Source organism: Polypterus senegalus, chromosome 16, assembly GCF_016835505.1.
Source record: "Polypterus senegalus isolate Bchr_013 chromosome 16, ASM1683550v1, whole genome shotgun sequence".
In the NCBI taxonomy this organism is placed as follows: Eukaryota; Metazoa; Chordata; class Cladistia; order Polypteriformes; family Polypteridae; genus Polypterus; species Polypterus senegalus.
This window is the reverse complement of record NC_053169.1, coordinates 1617090-1644884: the sequence shown is the minus strand read 5'-3', so window position 1 is coordinate 1644884 and position 27795 is coordinate 1617090. Positions and strand designations below refer to the sequence as shown.

Below are 27795 nucleotides of genomic sequence, written 5' to 3'. Positions count from 1 at the left end.
CCCCAATGGAGGAGCACCAGCTGAGATGTTCCAGCAGCAGATCCACCAGTGTTGATTTCTCTTTTTTTTTTTGGTGGAGCAGGGATGATCATGCACTCCACCGGTCTTGCTGGACCAGAGGAAGGTGTAATGATGAAGGAGGGAGACTCTGAGTGCCCCAGTTGGTGGGAGTTGGGTTTGTGGACCACGTGTGCCGTTTCAGCCCTGCTGATCAGGGGCTAATATGATAGATGGGAAAGGCACTACATGACGGATAGAAAGACAGCCAGTGAACCCACAAGCAATGCATGTAGTAGAAAATCCGGCTCCCCGTGTGTCTCAGACTACACAGGATAAAGATGACAACTTTATAGATTTTATTTATCTTGTTGACATAATGCAGAATTGTTGTTTATCAAAGCTCTTTTAAAACAAGACTTTGTTGTCTGGAACTGGCATTCCTTCAGACCCCTAAATGAAGATGAATGTTAACTAATCGAATTTGTTTAAATTGTGCTTTTTTTTTTGTTTAAATAGAACTGTACACGTCATTTCAAACTAGTTTAATTATGTGGGGCCAACTCGTGTGCGAGTTTGAGGCCATTTGCATGCACACGTATTATTTATTCTTTTAATTAGGGTATTGAAAGCGGCACTGCGAGATGTTAGACGGTAACGCGAATCGTCGCGCTGTTTGCCTCCCCTGCTGTCGTCTGTACACAAGTGACCACAACAGTGGCGCTCGAGCGGCTTTACCAGGCGTACAATTACAGGCTGTTCCCGAGTCCACTCCTCTCCGCAGGCTGAGTTCGTATTCGATTACAGGTTCACACGCTCGCTCGCAGACCGCCCGTCGCCCAGGCCAATTGCCCCATTCATTCCGGAGACGAAGGCAGGCGCGTCTTGTGATTGGCTCGCCGCGCTCAGCGGAGGCGCTTTCCCACGGCCCGCGCGTGCTGACAGCCGGCCAGGCGCGTCACTATGGGTACAGACAGGACAGGCCGGGCTGGGCTGAGCTTGGGCCGTGTGTCGGCTTGTGAAACACGGGGGCGGCTCCGCCGAAGTCTCCGATCTTTCCTCAACGGTTTCACGCCGACCTCACCCCGCCTCGACTCGGGGCCTCTGTGACGATTTTAGGGAAAAAAGGCGTGTCGGTAAATGGAAAAGCACTGCCGATAGGCTGCTTCCTCTCTTCTTCCCGCCCTCACAGTCTTAACCCCGCCCACTTCCCCATCGCACACTGTACCGTGAGAAATAAAACAGTCGTGTGAGGCGGGTGGCCAAAGAAGGTCAGCTGACAGATTAGCGAGGGCCGCGACAGGTAAAGAGGACAACGCAGTGAACGGGACAGCCGCAGACATGAAGCGCTCTCACGAGTACAGCTCTTCGGACAGCGAGATGGATGAAAATCCAGAGTTTGAAAAGTACAGCACCGACGAAAATGGGTAAGTGCGCTGTACCCGAGAAACGCGTGTCGTCTGCTGGAGGAGACGAAATCTGCAGCCGCGAGGCGAAAGAAGTACGTGGTGGCCGCAGACCCGGAGACGAAAGTCCGTTACAAGCAGGTGGAGGTGGACACGGCTGCAAAGCGGAGCCATTCAGAGTAGCTGGAGGCGTTTTAACTGGCGTGTCCAGAAACACAAGTGACTGGGCACCGCTGCAAGGGGAAGAAACTTGGCATGCAGCAAGCATTTTGTTCAAGGAAAGAAAGAAAGAATGAAATCTTAGCTGTAAACGTTTGCGGTACTTAAAGGTTAAACTCGGGACCCTAAAATGTATTTTGTGTTTTTGATTGAAGCTCACCAGAAGGCTCGATGTCACCTGCTTCTTCGTCTCAGGCTCAAGCCAGGAAAAGGCGTCGAGGGGTAAGACGAGTTGCTCATCTTGTTCTTCCTCGTTTATAACTGTCTGCTATGTAATCGGTGTATCTAGCTAGCCCCTATATAACTTTCAGTGGAATTGTTTATGAAATAATGTCAAATATACATAAGTATTTCATATTATGCCTTTAACATAGCAATCTTTAACAATACAGCCAAATGCAGATCTTACTATTTCATATCATGTAATTAACATAACATTTCTTAACAGTAAAACCATAATGCAAATTAACATACCAGTTCTTAGTAATAAAGTCAAATATACTGCACACCTTAATATTGAATAGTATGCTATTAACCTAACAATCCCAAACCATAAAGTTAAATATACCATCTTAATATTTCATATACCGTCCTTGATGTCATTCTTAACAATAAAGCTAGCTGTACATCTCAGTATTTCATATAGTACACTTATCATAACATTTCTAAACAGTAAAATCAAATATGCATATTGGTATTTAATATAAAACAAATGAATATACTAACCCTTCGTAATAAAGCCAAATATACTGTACAATGGGATACTGAATAACATGCCATTAAACTAACAATCTTTGAACATAAAGTCAAATATACTGTCTTAATATTTCATAGAATGTCTTTATCATAGTTCTTAACAGTAAAGCCAAATATAGTAAAATTATTTAATGTAGCACCTTTAACATAACAGTTCTTAACAAGGCATACATTAGTCACCATGTTTGTGTATATAATTTATTTAATAAGATAATGAAGAGGTGTGTTAAAGTGCATGGCACCTACCCGTTATTCAGTGTGGTAACTGAAGATTAAAATCTGGGGTCACCAGCAATGTGGAAGGCATTTTCCTGTAGAATTCCAAGCAGACCCCCAGGCATTGTGCAGAAAGTCCTCCGATCGTAGTCTTCAGCTCAGTTCACGGATTAATCAGCTGTAGAAGGCGAATGGCTTTGGAGTAAGTGGTTGACAGAATATCAAGTTCTATGAAATACTTGAATTAAAAGTTTGCTAAACAGGAAGTTACACTATTAAATGAGCTGGAATTGATTTAAGGAATACATGCCAGTCAGTCGGTCCATTATCAAACCTGCTTAATCCAGTTCAGGGTGGGCATGGAGCCCAGAACAGGAATCTGGTTATTCCGTAAAATACCTGAAGTGTTAAACCTCGTTTTTCTGTAAAATAACAATTACAGTTACAATTTCTTAAAATATATTTGATTCTGAAACAGACTTTTAATATGTAGACCAGTAGAATAAAAATTTCCAGCACAGGAAGGCATACCTGAACGTGGAGTTTTGTGGAATTAAAACCCATCAATCTCTTGCCACCCTGCCTAACCTGCAGGAGAATGGAGCCTACTCTGCTGACATCACACCTGACTGAGGAACCTTAAACTGAAATTCCTAACAAATCAGGGTTATCTGACAGTGTTCATTTCTAAAATACATTATTACACTCAATAATTGAATTAAAGATGCAGCAGTGTGGTGGCGCGCAGTGGATAAGATAGTGTTAACACTTCATGGTGCCAGCATCTTGGGTTCAGTCCCCATGCCTGGGCATACAGAGCTTGTGCAGGTAGGTTTCCCCACCTTGACCCCAAACACATAGAAGGTTAGATTTATTTGTAATTCCAAAATGGCCTAAAAAACTAACAGAAATGACTTTATAAAAATACCATTGCAACTTTCTACCTCTGATAAGTAGTCTTCTCCGCCTTAATGGACTCCATCACCTCCTGTGTCAAATTGTTCTTATTTTCCCAGTACTCCTTCTTTTCCAGCCCTCTCCTAGTGTGTGTTGGTCCCGTTTTTGTTTCCACATACACTCCCGATCTACTCACATGTAGTCAATACGGTGCCTTGTGATGGTATGTGGTGATCACGCTGCCACATAAAATGACCCTGCAAACCTGTAAAACCTACCGTTGCACATTTGTGACCAAACGTCACTGCCGCTACCTTCTGTGCCAGTCAATACCCACCGATTCTTGGCTCTAACCAGTCCAGTGGAGTAGACGGGTATCCTGATGCCCCCTCCACATCACTAGTGCTCACTTCTTCAAGACAAAGTGATGGTGCATTTGGAGCTCTTGCCAGTGTCCCTTACATATCGTAAATCTATTTATATCACCTTTACTGTTATTTATTTGCCGGACGCCTTTATGGCAGGCGACTTACGATATCTGAAATGCAGACGCTTCCTTTTGCCAGTTGCAGCAGGCAGGTGAAGTGAGTTGCTCAGGGTGTCAATGGCAGGATTTGAACCCCCCATCCTCGGGGTTTGAAATCCACCCTGCCAACTTGCATTCTTCATTCCTGTTTTACACTGAAATGTACTTTTAATATACTGGGCTGATGGTTTATAAGTGACTTCTATTCGTACAGCGAGCCCACTGGCTAGTTAAAGAGACCTGCTCAGGGTCTCACAAGTCAGTGGTGAGAATTAATCTGCCATGTTTGAGGTTTACAGTCCAGCACAATAGCCAGTAGGCCGCACCACTGCCGTCAAGCCTTTGGGTAAATTGTGCCATCTGTGTTCCCACACATTATGAAGAAAAGAAAAAACACCGCCAAAGAGAGACCACTAAAAATAAATCATTAAAGAAGAAAAATTGGATATTTGTACGAAATCCAAGTTCATTCACTCACACGTTTACTTCACAATCTTTTTGTTTTCCCCTTTTTTTGTACATTATGTTGCTATCTTTTATTTATTGTTGAGATTTGTTTAAGAATAAGTCAGAGAGTTAGGGGAATTCACTGGGAAAACCCCAGTATGCATAGCAATGCGTCAGCATGTGCCTACAGACAAGACTCTCCACTCAACCGTTCCTCTTTATCCTCAAGTTTAGTGGTCTTCTCTAAGTAATTTATTTTTAAAACTTATCACTTGACATTGAAGTTATGGATTTTAATGGGTTTGTATTTTTCACGGTGCCAGAGACTCCCGACTCTGAAGAATTTCACTGTGAACATTTGATAATCTTCCTCCTCCTCCTACTACTGTTACTGTCACCATGACTGCTTCAGTGAGTCAGCCCAGTGGTCTCCAGTAGCTTAGCACTGCGGCCTCATGGATCTGGCCAGTTGCTTTCTGCACAGAGTTTGCATAACCTCCATGTCTTTGTTGGTTTTCCTCCCAACGGCCTGCAGATTAAGTTAATCAGCAATTTTAAATTGGACCCTTCTTTAAGTATGGGTGTGTGCCAGAGTGGGCCATTACAGTGGATCGATGGCACCCTGCAGCTGTTACTACCAAGGTGGGGATCAGGTCCACTATGCAGGGCCCTGTGGAGTCGGTGAACAAAACCTTTGACTCCAACTTATATGTTTGCAGTTAGATTAATATATTTACTTTGTCAAAGGACAGCACACAACTTACAAGGTACAAGGCCCTTCATCACTGCCAACGGGAATCGTCAGACTACGTTTTAGCACCCTAACTTGTCAAAGGCTATAGTGATGCCGTTGTGGCTAAAGAAGTGACCGGACACTGAGTAACAGCCACCTTAATAAAAGGGCACATGTCTGTCTGTGTGTCTGCCCGGTTGCTACGTTTATATCATTCCTAAAGCTGGTGCATCACCAACATTTTTATTAATAGAAAGCATTGCATTTGTCATTCGAACTGGTGGCGCATCAAAAAAAAATGCATTGCATTTGTCATTCCAACAGGTGGCGCTTCAATAAAAATTAATAGAATGCATTGCATTTGTCATTCCAACAGGTGGCGCTTCAATAAAAAATTAATAGAATGCATTGCATTTGTCATTCCAACAGGTGGCACTTCAAAAAAAATTAATAGAATGCATTGCATTTGTCATTCCAACAGGTGGCACGTCACAGACATTTTGACCCCTGCTTTTACAAATCCTATGCCAAATGACATACAACAGAGACATATACATTCCTTTGTGCATGGCCAGTGTTGAAATCTACGTAATCAACGTGAACATCAGCATTAACGCAGGCAGCGCAGCTAAACATAAGACACAGCTTACTAAATTAAAAGAGGCAATATTTTTATCAAAAGGTCAGAAGAAAAAGTGTAATCAAATGAGTAAATGTGAAATTGTACATTTTAGCACCTTATATTAAATATTACATTTAGTCGGAGTCGTAGTTGGGTTATTTTCACCGACTCCAACTCCAGTAACCCAATGATTGCTTCTGACTCCAACTCCGCAGCCCTGCTGCTGCCGCCCTTCTGAGCTGAGTAGAGGGTCCATCCCTTCATCCACCAGAGTGTGTTATGTGTTCACAGTCATCTGCTTCTTACTTTACCAGCCATACTTTTTTTTCCCCCTTTTTGTTCTTAAAGATAATAGAAAAACGTCGCCGGGATCGGATTAACAACAGTTTATCAGAGCTAAGAAGACTCATTCCCAGTGCCTTTGAAAAACAGGTGAGTTTTTAAAATGGATGCATGCCTGTAATGTTTGTTTATTAGGCCACATGTACTCCTGCTCTGGCCAGATCCTTCAGTGATGATGCTCAGGGTGTTAGAGAATCGTTTTAAGTTTCTTCTGCTTAGTGCTGCCTTTTTGTATTTCCATTCATAAGTCAGATGTACAAGTTGAGGCTCTTGTGATTCGTATCCAGCGCTGAATGAGGCTGAACGTTAATACCCAGTGCAGTCTGCATTCTGCGAGCCTGTCATCACAAGAGTGCAAAGAGGAGTAGAAAACCCGTGGAATTTGAATTTATGTACTCGGAAGTTTTAAGTTGCCTTCTCAATAAAACACATTAGACGTGTGAATGAGTATGGATCAAAACGGGGGACGTAGAAATAGCAGCGCTTCAGATTTCTTAAGGGACATTGGGAATGTCCTCAGTTTGAAATTACAGAATTCAGAAGGAAGTTCAGAGGAAATCAAAAGGCATTATAATGTTTCCAGAGTATAAAGTAATATAAAAATAATAGTTTCAATATCTTACATTTTATAAACCAGTGCTATTTTTTTCTGTCATCTCTAAATATATAAAATCCAACGTCTATCTGCCGGTCTGTCCGCTTTTCACGAGAGAACTACTTAACGGATTTAGATCGGGTTTCATTTCTAGAATTTGCTTGAACATTCCGGTTGATTTTGCGACTTTTGTCATTGTGCTATCTATGTATGATAGTTCACTTGCGGTATCGAATTATTATGTGAGCGAATCCAAAAGAGGCGCAGCGGGCCGAGGGGAGAGGGGCGGGGCCCACCTCGCTCACTCACTCACGCACGCACGCACCAGCCGCGGCGTGTATCTTACATCCGCTTAGTTAGCGAACGAGAGAACTACTTAGCGGATTTAGATCGGGTTTCATTTCTAGAATTTGCTTGAACATTCCGGCTGATTTTTGGGACTTCTCTCATCGCACTGAGTATCATAGTTTGCTTGCAGGAGCGATATCCATCCATCATCCAACCCACTATATCCTAACTACAGGGTCATGGGGGTCTGCTGGAGTCAATCCCAGGGCAGCCTGCCAGCCCCGGGCAGGGCGCCAGCCTACTGCAGGGCACACACACACCCCCACACAAACCAAGCACACACACGGGACAATTTAGGATCGCCAGTGCACCTAACCTGCCCGTCTTTGGACTGTGGGAGGAAACCCACACAGACACGGAGAGAACACGCAAACTCCACGCAGGGAGGACCCGGGAAGCGAACCCAGACGGGTCTCCTTACTGCGAGGCAGCAGCGCTACCCACTGCGCCACCGTGCTGCCCGCAGGAGCAATATATTCACGCGAATCCGAGTGACATAGCGGGCCGAGGGGAGAGTGAGGAGTGGGGAGTCGCTGTACCTCTGACCCCGTTTTGGAGTGTACCTCGCCTCCACTTAGCTAGCGATACCTTTTTGTTTATTGATTTTTCAAGTTCGCTCCGTTTCACTAGTATGTGGGCTTAGCCGTGAGGGACGGCTACTAAGAGATAATTTTGTAGTAATAAACAGTTGATTTTGAACGTAATGTACTCTCTGTGTTGATGATTATTCCTCTGCATCTTTTTCTGCATATGCAACATAAATCAGATCAAGATAAAAAGATGCAGTCGAGTGTCCTTCCATCTACGCTGTTCTGCAGCCGCCATAGGCCGGCCAGCACTATGATGGATTGTCCACTCAGCCCTCAAATGTGAAACATCATTGCAGTTTTTCTAATCGTTTTGTTTTTTCACATTTAAATGAGCTTTTCAGTGACTTTGAATTTTTGTAGGCCTTAGGGCCATGAGATGAATGTCATGTCATCATCTGAAGACCTCCTCTTCTCCTTCATAAAGTAACAATGCTTAGCCTCCCCCAGTTGGACACCCTCACCTCACGGGCTGCGCCTCGACATCCAGACCATAGGAAGCACAACCAGGAGGGGTGACCAGTCACAGCCTGACACCCGCAGTGAACAACTTGGACTTCACGCCGTGTGTTCGGACACAACACTCGCTCTGCTCATTTAGGAAACAAACAGCATACAAGAGCGGCCCCCAGTCCTGCAGCACCTCCCGCAACTCACCATCCGTTCGTTATTGAAGAAGCGGTTTTTTCTCAAGCTGTGTTGACAGCCAATATAATTTGTTGTCAGTTGGACTGTAAGGGACAAATCCAATCAAATGTCCTTTTTCCGCATACAGTTATACACACGGTGCAATTTGTCGTGAAATATTTGGGTATTAGGAGCTCAAGAGAAACAAATCTCTTATATATATATATATATATATATATATATATATATATATATATATATATTTATATACATTTCTCTTCTGGTTCGTCCTGCTTCCACCTCAAAACCGGTCCCGCCCACACACAGCCGACACGGCATTTCTCGATTCCTATTCGTCCTCCTCCAGACTAGTGATGGGTCGTTCTTGAAAGATTCATTCATTTTGAACGAATCTTTAATGTGACTCGGGAAGAACGAGTCGTCTCGTGGGAGTGATTCGTTCAGTCGCGCATGCACATTTGCGCAACTTCCTATAGTTTCTGTATTGGAACTGATTCACCTGTTTCGAGTTTTCGGGTTTTTCGAGTCGTTCGTTCATCACGTGACAGCCCCATAAGCTTAACCTATGCAGTCTGAGCCGGAAAGAGAATTGAACGAAATGACTCGAAAAATGATTTGTTCATTTTGCTGAACGAGACTCAAAGATCCGAGTCAGTAAAATGATCCGAACTTCCCATCACTACTCCAGACCCTTCCCCACGCTGCCTGTGGCCTCCCGTACAGCTTGCTATTTTCGTTATACTGCGACGGTTGTTTCCTAAGCCTTTGTTATAAAATGAACGACAGCATCTTCTCTGTCGACGGGTTTTTGTACAACGTCATCTCTATTCCGAGATCCGGCGACTGCCTGTTCCTATCAGTGGGTTATTTCTTGACCCAAACGGTTGACGAAGGCAACGCACCATTTTCCGTTCCTATTCTTACACCGCCGTATGCCACGCCGGGCGTCGGCTGTTTAGTATTATAATAAACAGGGTGTCTGGGCTTTCCCTTAAAGATAGGGTGAGAAACTCAGTCATCCGGGAGGGGCTCAGAGTAGAGCATCGAGAGGAGTCAGATGAGGTGGCTCGGGCATCTGATCAGGATGCCTCCTGGACGCCTCCCTGGTGAGGTGTTCCGGGAGGAGGCCCCGGGGAAGACCCAGGACACGCTGGAGGGACTACGTCTCTCAACTGGCCTGGGAACGCCTTGGGATTCTGCTGGAAGAAGTGGCCGGGGAGAGGGAAGTCTGGGCCTCTCTGCTTAAGCTGCTGCCCCCGCAACCCGACCTCGGATAAGCGGAAGAGGATGGATGGATGAATGAATAAACAACCACCGCCTCTGGATAATAATAGAGCAGGCGGCAGTACGATGAGGACAGACCTGCGCCGACGTGACACCGGCTTACATTTAAAGGCAGAACAGGGCCAGCTCGTTGTGTTTGTGATGGCAACACTCAAGCCTGGAACTGTCAGTAGTGATGACCAGGAGGAGACGAGTCGACGAGCAAGAGGTGCTGCAGGGTTACAATCCAGGGTTCAAGACCCCCATGTTCTTCATCGAATAAATAAATACGTCCAATAAAAACAGGAGTCGTCCGTGAAAGTCAATCGATAAATAAATCCATGCAGATATCGGGTTCCTTTCTCGCCCCTCTTTTTCTCCATGTCCTGCGTGTCTTTCACTCTTTGCCTCCCCAGCTCACCCCATTTGGCTTTTTTGGCTGGCATTCCACCTTCCGGCTCTCGTCCCTTCTTTCTGCTGGCACGCTTGTAGCCAGCTCTCCTGGCATCTTATCAGAGAGCCCTAGGAAGAACTTCCCACTCATTCCCACTACCTCAAAATTCATCAGCAGAGCACAATCCACCCCTGAAGCGTTGATCGATCGCTCGCTCGACTCTTCCCTGCTTCCCCATCACCACGCTGGCCCCAATTCCCACCTTCTTTTGCCACTCCTTTCCTTTCACCGGTTTCTCCTTCCTCTCCCCTTATCACTCTTAACTACAGTCCATGGAGGGCCGATGCAGGGCAGCTGACCCCATTTAACTCTTTCAGGACTGAATATTTTTTTCCAAAAAACATCGTTTCTGAAAAGCAATGGTTTCACACAAAAATCAACATAAAACGTCTGTTGCTGCGGCCGCCAGTGCAAAAAGAATGGGTGGAAGGCTTGCTGCCAGGCTGTCTTTACGAGGCTGGGGCAGCAGCACCAGCAGCGGTCGCAATACGTTGCCATCTGGTTTCCACCTCTTACCACTGTTAAGCAGCAGTCCTCCTGGTGAACATTGCCGTTGGCGTGTCAGCACCACGATTAGCTGGGGACCAGTCAGCTGAAGCTGGAACCTCACATTCGTTTTCGATCACTTGTATCAAAATCGGAGTCCGGCAAGTCGTAGTCCAGTTCAGAGATAATAGGCAGCACTTCATCCACAGAGGATTTTGATCTCTCGCCATTATGTCAGTGCCATTTTTGCCGTTGTTTGCACCTTACTACTCACACGGGCGGAGAAGGTCTCGGTCAAACCAATGAGAGTCCAACTAAAACATATCCCCTTGGGATTAATAAAGTATCTATAAGGTGGTCCAGATCTAATTATGTAATTTTCATTACGCTATAACTGAAGTTTATTACATAGAAAATCACCGGAAAAATCCCGGACCATCGAGAAGTGTGCGAACTGACAACATGAAGAATCGTTTTTGCGCCGAACTGGAATCGTCCCCGCGTAAATCAAAGTCATCCTGAGGATCTGGATCTGCATAATTAGATCTGGACCACCCTGTATTTATCTGTTTATCTAACGGTTGGTTTTGTCACACTTTACAGTTGATTACCATCGTAAACTCCTATTTTTGACAAAAGTCGACATCGGCCGTGAAAGAGTTAACCACCACCAAGCCCTCGTCGTACTCTCTTCAAAAAAAAAAGCTTGCCCTGAAACGGATCCTCGTGTTTCATCGCAGTGTCCACAAGTGGAATGTGTGGATGGAAGTTTGAATTCACCAGCACTGTAGGGTCAGAATGATTCATCCTTAGAGTGTTGGTAACGGAGAGAATCGCTTGTGTTGCTGGGCTGACAAACGTTAACCAGGGTGATGCTCACTGCCTCTCACATTTTTAATGTCTGACGGCGTAATTTTATTTCTGTGCAGGGTTCAGCCAAATTGGAAAAGGCGGAGATTTTGCAGATGACAGTGGATCACTTGAAAATGCTTCATGCAGTGGGAGGCAAAGGTAATTATTAATAAAAAACCAAACCTTTTGTCACGTGATCCACATATCATTTTAGTACATTAGGAAACAGTTCTGGGAGGGATGGTGGCACAGTGGTGGACAGGGCTGGGTGACAGCGCCAGTCAGCGGTGTCAAATGTAATGTAACTGTTATTCATGTTTATGTAGCTCCTTTCTTGCTACCTATGGGGGGGGCACTTCAGCCACCTCCAATGTGTAGCACCCACCGGGATGACGTGACAGTAACGCACAACACACATGAGCATATTGGGTGAAGAGTGACAACCAGTTAGTGACAGGGGATGATTACGGGGGCCAGAATGGACAAGGCCGTGATGGGCAATTTAGCCAGGACATGAGGGCACATCCCACTGTTTCTTATAAGATGCCCAGGGATCTTTTATGACCACAGTGAGTCAGGACATCTGGTTTTACGTCACAGCTGAAGGACGGCCATTTTTACAGCACAGTGTCCCTGTCACTGCGCTTAGGGGGGGCACTGGGATCCACACACAGACCACAGGGGTAAACAAACCCCAACCACTGGATTGTAACTCCATACAGTCAGTGAGTGACTGAGCTCTGGAAGTTCTCTGGGTGGCCGGGCACTGACGGCCCATCCAGGGTCGGTTCCTGCCATGTCCCCTTCTTGTCCTCGTTATGTAAGTAGTGACTTGTAAAGCTTCCATTTGCATTTTACCTGAGAGGCTGTCACAGCCCCCTGTACCTGCACTCAGTGAAGGGCACTATATGGAAATAAGCTGAACGGAATGTGTGCCCGCTGATGCTGGGATGGGCTCTTAAGTGGAAAAGCGTTATTTAGAAAATACTTCTCGTGAATTATTCCATCCATACTTGTAATTTTTTTATTCAAGTTAATGCTAGGATAGTTACAATGCCCTCGCATTAATAAATTCTAAACTTGAGGAATTTGCAAATTTACATTTGGCCCAGCTACTGGCGCGTAGCTCTGGGGACCTGTAGTGCGTTTCCTGTCTTGTGGTGGTCCGCATGGGATTTTCCTAGTTAATGCTGACCGCCCCCTAATGTCCAGTGAGATGGATGTGTTGGGGTGACTGGAGTGTCCTACTTGACCTGGTGTGTGTCTGTGTGTGCGTGTGCTGACAAAGATGAGACAAGAGCCCCAAAAATAAAGAGTTGGACCAGCCATCCATGTCATTTTCACTGGCTGCAAATGGATGAACTTTTAGTACAGATGTGTACAGAACAGACGGCATGGTGGCACAGTGGTAGCGCTGCTGCCTCACAGTAAGGAGACCCGGGTTCACTTCCTGGGTCCTCCCTGCATGGGTTTCCTTCCACAGTCCAAAGAAATGCAGGTTAGGTGCATTGGCAATCCTAAATTGTCCCTGGTGTGTGCCCTGTGGTGGGTTGGCACCCTGCCCGGGGTTTGTTTCCTGCCTTGTGCCCTGTGTTGGCTGGGATTGGCTCCAACAGACCCCCGTGATACTCTGTGTTAGGATATAACAGGTTGGAGGTATGGATGTGTACAGAACTAACTGGCGAGGTTGAGGTGGTGGGTTTTTAAAGTGCGGCATTGGAAGTGAGGTCATTATGAGCAGAACCAGAAGGGATGGCGTGGGGCTTGTGACCGGAAGGGGGCGTCTTCTGGGCCAGAAGTGATGTCATGGCGGTCAGGTGGAAGTTCCTTCGAGCCCTTCAGCTGCCTCTCGTGTGTGACGGTGCACAAGGGGTTTGCCCTGCTGTGGGGTGGCACTCTGGCAAGAGTTGGCTCTTTTCTTATTGTCGGTACTACTGGGAACAGGTGGTGACAGTGGGTGGGGGGCAATGCAATGGGAAAAGCAACGCACGTGTTTATAAAACTTTTTCTTTTTTTTTTTGCTTTTCTAACAGGCTATTTTAACGCTCACGCACTCGCTATGGATTATCGATGCCTGGGATTTCGGGAGTGTTTGGCCGAGACGGCACGTTATCTCAGCATCATCGAGGGACTCGACAATACCGACCCGTTAAGAATCCGCCTTGTGTCTCACCTTAACAGCTATGCGTCACAGAGGGAAACCCAGTCTGGAAATGGACCCTCGCCTTGGACCTCTGCGTTTGGAAACCCCTCCTATCAGAGAGGACCTCTGTTCATAAATCAGAGCAGCAGCAGCCGCACAGGCCCCGCGAGTCCCTCGGCACGAGAGCTGTGTCCCCAGCACCGACTGATGCCCACCTCCCACACGGATGGCGCCTCGCTGCGGGTACCCCCTAACGGATGTTTGCCAGCCGTCCTCCCAGTTGTGACTTCGGCCTCCAAACTCTCTCCGCCGCTGCTCTCCACCATCTCGTCGCTCTCTGCCTTTCCCTTCCCATTCACTGCTTTTCCTTTGCTTTCGTCCAACGCACTGACCCCACCGGGCTCGACGCAGCCCACCGTCAGTCTGGTAAATCCTTACCCGGCCTCGACGGCAGAGATTGGCGCTTTCTGAGAACTCATTTTAATCGAGCTGAGAGGTCGGCTGCACTGGGCTGTTATTAATCTTTTGGGTGACGAGGGTCCATCTTACTGGAAACGTTTCAGGGTTTAGATTTCTTTCTAAAATGGAATTCCGGACGCTAATCACTGCTGCCTAGTTTAGTGTCCGGCGGGGCAACTTACTACGTTAACGTCGGCGTAATGTCTTTAACAACAAACGTCAGGCGTCCCCAACTCTGCTGCTCCTGACGAAATGCTGGTGACAAATACAATCAGTTTGTGCTCTCCGAGGTGTCTGGAAATTAGAAACGTTGGCCTCCGACTGAAGGCCTCAAGATGTCGCCATCCAAGCAGTCATCCGTACGCGAGAAGCGGCCAATCCCGAAACGGAATATACGGCGTTAAATTATTCAAAAATCGCACACCTCGAGCCTTAACATATAAAGGGGCGTGGCGTCCAGATTTACCGTAAATAACAGTGCATCACGTTGACGGCTAATCTTCCGGAAAGGACAGCAAATGTGTTCACAGTAAGTTTGGAAATATCGAAAAACGGTTCATAACTGTCGGTGCTGCCCAATTACGTCGGCACTTGTGTGTGGAGTAGGAGGAGTCAAGCAGCTGTTGCGTGCTCATCGACATCGTCCTGCAATCAGAGTTCGCTTGTCTTATATTCTGACCGAACTTCGACAAATTAGACTTTCTGAGCTTCGTTTCCAGGATCTCAACAAAGTCGTCTTTTTTTGGTTCAACAATAAGCCGCATTTCAGTGTTGTGTACCAAAATGTTTCTGCTTAATAAACGAGGAAATCAAACGTAGTCAGGATGTACTTTTATGTTTAATGACTTTTTATTTTTCTACGCGATTTCTTTGCCATGTGGAGTACGCAGACGTCAACGGCGGCCGAACCCCATGCTGCCCGGAGTGTGTGTGCCTTTGGGGTCCGACATAATAATGATATCTACAGATGATTCTGACTTGTTCGGTATGTAGAAATCAACCTCATCGAGGTTTGTTATGTTAATTAGCAGCCGTAACACACCCGCACTTCAGAACAGGTCATCCACCTGAGGCCCGGCCAGCACTTGGAGGGGAGACCATCTTGGATAAGCTGGGTTTGCTGCTGGAGGAAGGCGTTGGTGAGGACTTTCCTCTCTGTCCTAAAGATGTGTATATTAGGAGAACTGGTCATTCTGGAACATGGGTGGGCATTGGGTGAGGCACTGGTGCCCCTTGACGCATGAACCAGGACCATAACGGCAGAAAACGTCATGTGGTCCCCCTAACCCTAACCAGACCCCTCACAGCAATCCTGCAAACATCTAACCAGACAGAATCGCAAGGGTCTGTGTCACTTGCAGATAAAAGAGTCGGGCAGGGGGCGCTTACCCCGTGGCAAGTGTGTGGATCTCAATGCCCTTCGGATGAGACGCCCGACTCTGGGTGGACATTAAAGGTCCTTGGACATCCTTCATAAAGAGTAGGGAGTACCCCGATGTCCTGGCTCACTTGCCCACCACAGCCAGGTTGTTCGGGCCCCCGCTTATCATCCCTTGTCTCTAATTGGCTCGCTCACCACCTGGCAAGTAATGTGTGGTGAGTGCACTGGCAGAAAATGGGCATCATCCAGGTGGGTGCCACATGGTAGGGGTGGTTGAAGGGGCTCCCCACTCCCTATATCCAGTAAATGTAAAGAATTATTATTAAAGGCACCATCTGAAATATGAATGTAGATATATTTGGCTTTATTAGTAAAGAGTGTGGGTTAGGAGCGTGTCGTGCCAATAGTGCCGATGCCTCACAACATGGAGACCAACAATCGTTCAAGTCCCAGGCGCTCCTCACAGCTGTATGGGGATTCCTCCCACAGGCCAAAGACCTGCTGGGTAGATAGACTGGTGCTGCCCCCCCGTGTGTGTGTGAGTTCACCCTGTGATGTGATGGCTGCCCGCCCTTCAGAGTTGTTCCCACTTTGTGTCCAGTGATGGCTGGGAGAGGTTCCAACTTCCCTGTGTTCTTTGTCGGGATACGTGGGATGGAGCGACAACTAGACGATCCCAGGTAAGTAGGGGTACTCACTAGTGGTGGGCTGGCACTAAAATAATGGATAATGGTGTTCAGACCTCTGTGCCAAAATAACGTATCGCTGTGAAACTCCCTCTCTCGTGTTCCCCATACGACTCCCGGGCCTGAACATTTGCCACTAAGTTGAATTTGTTGTTGGTGGGTGTTAGGCCCCAAGGGGGTCTTTCCACCACTCCCACGTGGATGGTTTTCAAAGACATGAGGGGGGCCGGTTGGGGTAGCGGCGCAGCTCGATGTCGATGTTCTTTGTCTCATCTGACTGGAACCTTTGCTGCCGCGTGTGGAGCAGCTGGGATGGCGGACGTCATCATCGTGGTGGACATCTCTCTTCACCGGGTGGGGATGGAACTGCCCCCCTAGTGGTGCACTTCAAGTATCTCAAACTTGACAAGCGGTGGCCGTGACGGGGGGGGAGTGGAATCTGAAGACACAAGTCTCAGTTTGCCAGGTGGTCTACATCCCTGTCCTCTCCTGTGGTCATGAGTGGCGGGTGATGACCCAAAGAATGAGAGCACAAGCCACAGACCTGACATTTCTTTCCAGGGTGGCTGGGCTGACACTCCGTGATGGGACAAGAAGTGCAGCGGCTGAGGTCAGAAGGAAGCCCCCCTCTAGAGCTGCTCCAACGGTGGAGACCCTGGACATGCTTGTGCAATTCTCTCTCTCTCGGGACCACCTGGGAATCCCCCCCCCCCAAGAAGAACTGAAAGCTGTAGCTGGTGACAGGGACATTGCGGATGACTTGCTGCCACCCGGACCTCCACCAGGAAAAGCAGTTTCAGGAAGTGCTGATGAAATCAGAGCTGCTTTGATTTTATCAGGACTTGACTGTCTCAATTTTTCTTGAAAAGGGGGGGGGCGTGGAGGGGAGGAAGGGGGGGTCATCCGAAGGGCAGAAAACGAGGCTTTGAAGTTCTCACAGCGTTGGCCAGACCTGGAGTTTGTAAACGGGTGTGAAGGAGGAGATCGGCTGCTGGTTTTTGGTGCTTTGACTTCTTTTATGGTGCAGTCGTGTTAACAACATGGCACTGCCTGCTTCTGCCCAGGCGTGGGCTCAGAATGTCCGAGTTCAAAGCTTGTGGTGACCCCCCCAAATAAGACGACCCAGGGAGTCCCACTCCCTCTATTTATGTGGAGCCGGCTGAGCCAAGAGACTGCGCCAACGTGCCTGCTCCGAATCAAGAGATTATGAAACCGCACACCGCCATCAAACAAACAAACTCGGCTCTCTCGAGGGGATGCGTTTGGCTTTCTCTAAATTTGGAAACGGAACGACCCCACCCAACAGGCCTGGGCCGAAATGAAGCCCACCCGCTCCTCTAAACAAGACGAGTGCTAAGGAAGTATCTGAAGAGATAAGCTCCATCATGGATTGAGACCTCACGTAACGCAATGCCTTGTAACGTTAAAAAAATGAAACCTGCACCTATCAGCATTTTTTTAGGGGGGCGATAGATGAGCCAAGAATGTTCAAGACTCCGGCCTTAGAAAACGGTCTGGGGAACGCACACCCCAAACGGCAAAGTCACCGATTCAAGCGTGTGGCACGGGGACAGTGATGGTGACATTCTTACTTAAATGTCACACTGCGTGTATGGCGTCACGAGCAGCGAGTGTCACCAGCGCAACCTGAGCCTTACCTGGAAAACACTGGGGGTCTTTCACGAATGTAGTTTTAAAAAAAAACTGAACACCCAATCCCCCCAAAAAACTGACCCCATGAAGCAATAACAAAATGTCAAGAGTAAGAAAATTCAAAAACAGCAAATGACTCGGAGTGTTAGGGAGTTCAACAGAGCAGCGGGACGAGAGTCGACCCCCAAATGAGGTTCAAAACGGGACATGTGGTGCCCACCCTCTTATAGCAGAACGAGGGGCTCAACTCAAATAACAAAAGAAAAAAGTGAAAAGGTTTGATTTGTTGTGTAAATGGAAGATGAACAGTTAGAGGCTGTGGGTGAAGTGTGGCCGAGATAAATGCCACCATCTTTTGGGGGGCTTTGTTTGGATCAGGGTGCCAAACTGGCACAATGGATACCTCGGGGATTTAACGGACTGAGGAGTTGAGGCCTGTTGCACCAGTAGGGGTGTTTAGTAAAGTGTGTGTGCGTTTTGGGAGTTCACCACCAATCAGAAATGCAAGTCGCGTCATTCCTCTTAAATACGGGAAGCGGTGACGCATTTCACAGTGTTGTGAATTTTAGGATTTGATTTCTGGACTGAGTGAAGTAACTGGAGTGGCAGGGAGATGGGAAGACATGGCATTCAACACCCAGGATGGCACCCTTGGAAGAGGCTGGAAAATGGTTACCCCAATTAGTTGAGAAGAAGGCGCCCGCCGTACCTCTGCTCCTACTGGAGGCCCCACTTTGGCTGCTGCCAGGATTTTGTTTGTGTGCCTCTGACAAACTCCTCCCATTAGCCCCAGTGCACTCCTGCTGCCTCATGGGAAGTGTAGTCTTCGTGTCAGCACAGAGCCCAGCAGCAGCAATGCACATGCAAAACTTTATGAAAATGATAATCATCTTCTTAGTATTATTTTTTATTTTTGTGTGATTGGCATACAAACAAACCACCAATGAGTGTATTTATACAGATTGGGGGTTGGTATTGTGATGGACTGGGACCTCCTTGGTCTTACTGGCCTGGCCAATTAATTTTATGACCACTGAGGGCATTGGGATCCACGCACAGACACCAGGGTGGGCGCCCCCCGCTGGCCTCTTAGCAGCAAGTGACACAGACCCTCACAATTCTGTCTGGTTAGATGTTTGCAGGATGGCTGCGAGGGGTCTGGTTAGGGTTTGGGGGTGCATGACGTTTTCTGCCATTATGGTCCTGATTCACTGGTAGGAAGGAAGTAGTGCGTCACCAGTTCCTCACCCAATGCCCACCTCTGACCCAGAATGACCAGTTCTCCTACTATACGCATCTTTAGGATGTGGAAAGAGAACTGGAGGACCGAGAGGAGAGGCCACACGATTGTCTTGATTTAAAAGAAATTAAATGAAAAGAAAACCCGCAGCCTTATGGGGGTCTCCAGTGCAGAGTTTGAGAACGGCTGGAATTGACCGGAAAGTTAACCAAATCCGCCTTTAACTGGAATTCAGCGCACGGAGGCCACAAGAAGCCCACCGTCGAGGAGCAGTAATGCTGTGCTCAGGCGCCATCTTGTGGCACAGCCGTGAAACTGCAACTCGGAGCGGCAATGGAGACGACGGGCCACAGCGGCTAGAAATCGGATTGTGAGCCGCGCTGACGACGCGATTTAAACGCAGTGACCGCCCAGAGGACACACTCGGACTCGGACCCCCCTTGACTTTCTGCACATTTTGTTCTGTTGCTGCCTTGTGCTTAAAAATCATTGAAATGTTGTTTTTTTAATCGCGTCAACTGCTCACTCGACACCCCAGAATGACAAAAAAATATCGATGGGAGTTCAGGGAATCTTTACAAACGTATTAAAAAATAAATAAAAATGAAAATATCGCATGGGCATAAATGTCCACGGGGACCCTTCACTCAGGACTTCAGGCCTGCCGAGCTTCACGGGTCAGCAGATCCTCTCCAGCTCGGTCAGGCCTGTCCCAGGATGTCTGCTTGGGTTCAAGTCCGGGACCTGGCCGAGCCCCTCGAGGACATTCCCACTCCCAGTTGGAGGTCCAGTGCGCTCCGAGCAGGTTTTCATTAAGGATCTCTTAGTACTTTGGTCTGCTCAGCTTTCTCTCGACCCGTCTAGCCCCCCAGGTGCCCACTGCTCACCCCACCCCATCCCTGACCGTTAGATGGCATCATGTAAGTGACAAGTGGGGTCTCGTTATCTCCACACAGTTCACACCTGAGAATTTTGTTTCTCACATTCGGGGTCCTTTTTTTTTTCTTCTAAACTCCAAGTGGGCTTTCATGGATCTGCTTGGCCACCCAATCGGCTGGTGTACTGGCTGCCCTTCTGGAAGTTTCTTCCATCTCTCTTACCAGGCCCCTTCTCCACCCGATTGCTCAGTTTGTCCAGGTGGGCAGCTCCAGGAACAGTTGGGGTTGTTCCAAAGTTCTTCCCAGTCAAAGATCATGGAGGCCACTGTGTTCTTAGGACCCCCGCCAGAGTGGCACCTCAACCGTCCCGTCTCTAAGCTTTGCAATTCCTTGGACCTCATGGCCTGGTTTCTGTCAATTCCATAAGCAGCACAGGCACTTGAGGAGACTCCAAACATCTCAACGATCATCAAAAGAATGAGAAGCACCTGAACTTACTAAAGCAAGGGGTCCGGACGGTTGGGGGTCAAGGTGACATTTTCATTTTCTTAAAGACCAGTTTTTGATTTGTCATTCTGGGGCAATAAGCGTTAATTGATGAGGAGAAATCAATTGAAACGATTTTGGAAAAAGTTGGTCGGGTCAGGTTGGGGACAGCAAGCACTGGTACAGCATGTTGGCACACCCACCACACAACGAAACAGCTCGGGGTCCTGACTGGCACAGGTAGACACACAGTCCAGTCCCACCGTCTCTCTGCCGCAGCCACGTTACATGGGCATCCCCTTGGCCTGGTCCTCAACAATGAGCAGGGTCACCCTCGGGTAATCGCGCCACACGGGCGTAGTGCCGTAACTTCAGGTCATGTGCCTCATTCGGGACTCCGTGAGCAACACAAAGTTAGACCAGCGGCCCACCAAGGACCCTGTGAAGAGACACAGGAGTCCAGTCTTCAGCTCAGGTCACTGGAGAGCGTCCATGAGGCAGGACTCTAAAGATTTGGACCTGCGATATCGGGGGGCGGCGCATTCCAAACCCCCAACCCCAATCCAGTCTGCTAACTTCATAGGGAGAGTCACCCAGTAATCGTCTCGATGACGAGGTCGCCACTCTCTCTGCTGATGGCCGTGCCCAGGGGGTCATTAAAGGCTTGGATCTTTGGCTTTCATCAAGTTGGCGACGTAACAAAATGTGAACGAACAAACACAGGGGTCTAAAGGCGCTATACTGTACACAGTGCCCCCCCCACACAGTGTGTACAATTCACTTGGGCTGAGCAGCAGCGCGATGAGACGTGTTCAGGGTCCTTACTGTCCCGTCTCGGTTCTCCCGCACCATGAAAAGAACGAGCAGAGCTTCCTCACCTGGAAACGTCTTCCATGAAGCATTAACTGGTGACCCAAAGTCCGTCTCAGAAGCACTGGCTGTGACGGATGGGGTGCCCAGTCGCTCGTAGGGTCCGTCGCTATCCGATCTCGCCGTGTTCACGCCGGTTCGACGCCATTACACGGTAAGCCTGTCGCACACTGAGCCTCGTACGGAGGTCACCTTTGTGTTTATTAAATGACTTGAAAGTTGAGAATCGTTGCCTTTTTACAACACGTTGAAAGAACAGACGCCACGAGGACGAGTAGAAGACAGAGAGAGCTGATCCTCGCCATTTCTCCGTTACGTTTTGGTCCACGTGGCCTACTGCTCCTTAATCAGAGAAACTTGAAAACAATTTGATCTCTAGGGGGCTCCTTTGTTATTTCAAGTCCAAACACTTCAAAAGGTGACGTACCGTTGGGGTTAACCAGACGTCCGATTTCCAGAGCAGTTCCGTATTTCTTGCCAAATTTTGGTGTCCCTATTAGTCTCGTTTCGTACACAAGACTCGTTTCTCAGTCCAATCGACAAAACGGCAGTGCATTGAAAATCCTCAATCGTATCAACTCGATTCCAAACTCGCAGCATTCGACCAATCAGAGAGTCCGTATTCAGCTTACAAAACGGCCATCTCACCTACCCGACTTCACGCCCGTCTTGAGATCGTCGCCCCCCTCATTCAGATTTCCACGGTTTACAATAAAACCAGTTTGTTTACTTTCTGAAACAGAAGAAGGGATGAAAATTCAGTAAACTGCTTGAACTTGCGCACTTCGGTGGGCTGCACTCTGGCGGTTTAGTTTGGTGTCTTTTCTTGTCTCGTCCCTTTCGCCTTCAGATAAACCAGTTCAGCCAAATTACATCGGACTTCCAATACAACTCGGAGTCCTGCCACGTGTAAAAGTTCACTGACGGCACTGCTATGGTGGGCTGCATCAGGAGTGGGCAGGAGGAGGAGTATAGGAACCTAATCAAGGACTTTGTTAAATGGTGGGACTCAAACCACTTACACCTGAACACCAGCAAAACCAAGGAGCTGGTAGTGGATTTTAGGAGGACCAGGCCCCTCATGGACCCTGTGATCATCAGAGGTGACTGTGCAGAGAGTGCAGACCTATAAATACCTGGGAGTGCAACTGGATGATAAACTGGACTGGACTGCCAATACTGATGATCTGTGTAAGAGAGGACAGACCTGACTATACTTCATTAGAAGACTGGCAATAAGATGCTGCAGATGTTCTACCAGACAGAAGTGGCGAGTGCCCTCTTCTATGTGGTGGTGTGCTGGGGAGGCAGCATAAAGAAGAGGGACAAACTGGTGAGGAAGGCAGGCTCTATTGTAGGCACGGAGCTGGACAGTCTGACATCCGTGGCAGAGTGACGGGCGCTGAGCAGACTCCTGTCAGACATGGAGAATCCACTGAACAGGATCATCTCCAGACAGAGGAGCAGCTTCAGTGACAGACAGACTGCTGTCACCGTCCTGCTCCAATGACAGACTGAGGAGACCCCACACTATGCGACTCTTCAATTCCCCTCGGGGGGTAAACGTTAATATTATACAAAGTTATTGTCTGTTATACCTGCATTGTTATCACTCTTTAATTTAATATTGTTTCTTTGTATCAGTATACTGCTGCTGGAGTTTGTGAATTTCCCCTTGGGATTAATAAAGTATCTATCTGTCTACATGACATGACTGTCCCATCCGTTTCCAGAATCCTAGCAAGTCTCAGGCATTTGCTACACGTTCTCGTGACCACCAGTCGTGTTGTGTGACCCACAGACATAGAATTTCTAGACGCTTCATGACCAGCAGCATCGTACGTCAACGTTGCCGCCATATTGCGAGTGGCACCGCTGTGGAGTGAAGTAATGAATAACGTGCTGCTTGGGATTTTACAAACCGCTGTACGCTCCAAACCAGATTACATTGCATAGGGTAAGGCTGAACAATTGTTTTGGTTACATTCGGCCATTAGAAAATCCCGTTTTATAATCTGAACTTTAGCTACGCCAGGCTAAGCTAGTAAAGCTATGCATTCATGTGCTCAAGTGAGCCTCCAAACAACGATTTGGCTAAACGTGATAGATAGATGTGAAAGGCACTATATAATAGATAGATAGATAGATACTTAGCTGTTAACATTTCTCAAACTTGATGTTTTTTCTCAAGGAGCACATCGAGGAAACAGTTTGAAATCGACAACCATCATTTTATGCTCAGGTTTTTAGTTGCGATTGCCAGACTAAATCCTCTCACATTACAGGATCAGAATGAGCGAGACGAGTGTCAGTCTGTAGGAGATCAGTGAGGTTGTGGAGAGCTTTAAATGTTAAGAGCGGGATTTAGAATTGTATTCTGTAGTTAACAGGGAGTCAGTGAAGTAGAGAGAGAGAGTAGGTGTGATATGATCAGTGGATTTAGAACAGCAGGTTATTATCCTGGCAGCAGAATTTTGAAGAAGTTGTAAGCGATGGATACGTTTTTGTGGGATGCCAGATAGAATAGCATTACAGTGATCTACACGTGAGGTGACTCGGGCATTAACCGATACTTCAGTACTGTGTTGTGTAAGAACAGGACGAAGTCTAGAAATGTTTCGGAGATGGAAGAAAGCAGTCCGAGAAATGTTACTTATACGGGAGGAATTATTTAATAATTATAATTATTTTTAGTATTGTTATTAATAATTGCCACTATTAGTGTATAAATGGATATAAATAATTGCATGTAAACGATTCACCAAAATCTGTTGTATGTTAACGATACTGTTTAAAACGTTATTGCTTTTTCATCAGAAAACCCGGTTTCCACGTCTACCTGTGTTAGTTTAAATGGCACTTTCTTTTACGACTCGCAATATGGCGGACGCGCTGACTGATCGTGTCGACTGGGCAACACAGTGAATGCGGCGTCTACCTATACGTGCCTATGGTGTGACCCACTCCGATAAAATCAAATGGGCCTTAAATTGCAAGGCCGGGCAGAGCAGAGGACCAATAAACAGCCACCTGAAGGTGCAACACGTGTAGCGCGAGTTCGAGGAATAAGGGAGGCCTGGACCTCATCTGTCTGAGGTCTCGCATTTGAAGAGCAGAGCTTACAGCTGAACTCGCTGGACGTGCAGACTCTTCACGGTGTCGGGCAGCAGGCTATTTTTTCATTTGCTATACGGTTTTAATCCCAGGGGGTGAATCAGAGGGCAGGGTCAGCCAGTGTACAGGACCCCTGGAGCAATTTTCAGGTTGAGGGCCCAACAGAGTAGGACCCCTTCTGGCAGTAACCGGCAACACTCCAGATATTGGCGGTCAGTAAAAAGGGGCAAACATGAAATAAAAGGCAAAAAAAATAAATAAAATAAAAACACAACATGCAGGCAACTCGTTACGGAGTTCATCCCTGCCTGCGTTGATCGGATATCTTCAAGCGACAAGACCAGCAACTGCAGTCGTGCTGTCCATCATCTCCGACGACTTCAAGTCGTGTAAAGTGCCACCGATCACTAAAACGTAATGCAGATGTTCTCTGTGCTGTAAATAAAACGCCACATTTGAGATTTTCAGCGTATTTTGCTTCACTTTGAAGTTAAAGTGGAAACACTCAAAGTGTACAAAAACGATTTAGGGTATCAACAGAATTCCTGGTTTTATAAAGAAGCCCAACCTCCAAAATGACCGATTTAAGTAAGTCTTTACACGGGGTACACAAGAACTGATGTGGACGACTACATCTTTGGATAAGAACATTTGGAGGAGGCCCCTTCACACTCTGCAGACTTTATCACGTTGTAGATTTCATTTGAAAACGAGAAATTTGCCATTTTTGCCCGGCAGTCTACACTCAATAACCCCTAGGTGTGAAAATTTATTATGAATCACAAACTGAAATCTCTCATTGCCAGAAGTATTCGGACCCTTGTGGTGGGCCTCCAAATTATGCTTGGGTCCATCCTGTTTGCTTTAATTCTCCTTGAGATGTGTCGAGAGTTTCACTGGAATCCACCTACAGCAAAATTAAATGACCAGACATCACTTAGGGCATCCCTGAGTATAGAAGATCCTACACTTCACTGTATGTCCGGAGAAAAACCAAGCCATAAAGTCCAAGGAACTCTGTAGGCCTCCGCGATCAAACTGCGGTGTCGCATAAATCCTGCTAAGTGTGACAAACCATTTGTAAAGCTTTGAGTGGTCCCTGGAGCACAGCGGCCTAAGTGTCTTAAAAAATGTTGGGGAATTAAGGCGCTTTCTAAATAAGCAGGATTCTGAGAAATTAATTCAGTCATTTATTTCTAGTAGGATTGACTGCTGCAATGCGGTGTTCACTGGATGTTCAAACTGTTCTTTATTCAGCCTCCAGTTAATCCAAAATGCTGCTGCAAGAATTATTACAAGAACAAGAAAATACGAACACACAACTCCAGTTCTTAAATCCTTACACTGAGCTCCCGGTTAAGTTTAGGGCAGATTTCAAAATCCTCCTGTTAACATATAAAGCCTTAAATGGCCGAGGTCCGACTTACTTGTCTGAACTTATCATGATTTACAAACCTGAGCGCACATTAAGATCTCAAGATGTCGGTCTGCTTAGTATCCCAAGGGTTAATAAAACAACAGTGGGAGGTCGAGGTTTTAGTCACAGGACCCCCCTAAACTGTGGGGTGGTCTGCCTGTCACTATAAGAGATGCCCCCTCGGTCTCAGCTTTTAAATCTCACGACTTCAGTTTAGCACACCCTGACTAGAGCTGCTGATTAACTGTACAGACTGCTGTATCTCTGTTGTCAGTCACGAGCACTAAAACATAAGTAACATGATGGTTAGAATTTGTTACTCACCCTCACCTATTCTGTTTCTCTTTTTGGTACTCCAATGTGGCACTCGGTGCCACGGCTCACCTGCCAAGTTATTTTGCCTGCCTAAGGTAAAGTCATCCCTGATGGAGGATCGCAGGAATCATGGGGTAGAGGGGTCCTTTCATCGGATTAGCGCGGTTTCAGCTGTGGAATGACCAATAGGGAGAGGCAGCTTGATGGATGAGGTCTTCAGGACTCTAAACAAATCCAAATCATATTATGGGATGTCTTCTACTGTTATATTCTACTCCGTACTTATAAACCTTTTATACTGTACTGAGGATTTGTTCTGTTCGGTGTATTGCAGTGACCCCCTTCTTTTTGACACCCACTGCACGCCCAACCTACCTGAAGTGCCTTTCCTGAGGTTTCTTCCATTTGTTCTCTACTGGGGGTTTTTTTGGGAGTTTTTCCTGGTCTTCTCTGAGAGTTAAGGCTGGGGGGCTGTCAAGAGGCAGGGCCTGTTAAAGCCCATTGTGGCACTTCTTGGGTGATATTTGGGCTACACAAAAATTAACTGTATTGTGCGGGAGCACCAGGACTCTTCCCAGAGATGGACGTCCAGCCAAAGTGAGTAAGCATGCAAGAAGGGCCTTGGGTCAAGCAGGTGACTGAGAAGCCAGCGGTCACTCAAACAGAGCTGTCTGTACAAGTCATCTGCTGAGACGAGTGAACCCACCAGAAGGACAAGCGTCTCAGCAGCACTCCATCAATCAGGTGTCTAAGGCAGAGTGGCTAACTGCAGCTTGGGAGTTTGGCAAACGGTATTTAAGAGACACAGAGTACAGGAAAAAGATTCTCTGGTCTGAAGAGACAAAAAAAAATCAAAGTACTCCAAGCACCACGTCTGCTCATTGCCTGACTAACACCAACCCTCCAGTGCAACATGGCGGTGGCAACATCAGGTGAAGGTGAGGAAGCAGATTGCATGGACACAGATTGGCCAGAATTGAGGGAAGGATGAGGGCAGCCGAATCCAAAAGAAATCCTGGGACGTGACCTTGGACTGGTGCGATGGTCACCTTCCAGCAGAACAATGACCTGAAGCACACAAACAGGACAACTCTGGAGTGGCTTTAGGACGAGTCTGAGTGTCCTCGAGTGGCCCAACCAAACCCCAAAGAACATGAGAGGAGAGACCTGAAGATGGCAGCTGACAGATGCTTCCCATCCAAAAATCTAATGGAGCTGGAGAGGATCTGCTAGGAAGAAATGGGCTAAACCTAGGGGTGCAAAGCCGGTCATTCTTGGGTACATCTCTACAAACTTTAGGGTTCGATTTTTTGCTTTGTTCTTTATTTCGCCTTATACTATTTCTCGTGTTAGGAATTTGTTAGTTTTCGCATACCCCTTGGGGTCAGAGTGCAGCACCCCTGGAGCAATTGAAGGTTAAGGGCCTTGCTGAAGGGCCCAGCAGAGCAGAGCAGAGATTCGAACCGGCAACCTTTGGGATACCAGTGCAGATCCTTGGCCTCAGAGCCACCACTCCGACCTTTCTGAAAGCATAATCCCATTTTTATCATTGGGGGTTATTGAGTTGGCAAAAAAAAAAAAAAAGGTCAAATCTTTCGTTTTAAAATGAAACCGTTCAGAAAGTGACGGGTCTCGATTCCTCCTAAATCCGCTGTACACTAACCTTCAGGCGTCACACTTTTCACGTTTCTGAAAGGTCTTCTTCATGCAGTTCCTATCCCAGTTCAAGCAGGTACTTATAAGGATAAAGAACAATACG

General features: G+C 47.2%; 1 protein-coding gene across 1 annotated transcript; it reads left to right on the top strand.

Annotated features, from left to right (window-relative positions):
* The first annotated feature begins 966 nt into the window (after positions 1-966).
* Positions 967-14814, top strand: hey1 (hes-related family bHLH transcription factor with YRPW motif 1). Its single transcript, XM_039738368.1, has 5 exons — positions 967-1424; positions 1778-1844; positions 6168-6251; positions 11472-11553; positions 13428-14814. Exons 1-5 carry the CDS (start codon positions 1339-1341, stop codon positions 14006-14008), a joined length of 900 nt encoding a protein of 299 aa, XP_039594302.1. The 5' UTR covers positions 967-1338; the 3' UTR covers positions 14009-14814.
* The last annotated feature ends 12981 nt before the right edge of the window (positions 14815-27795 follow it).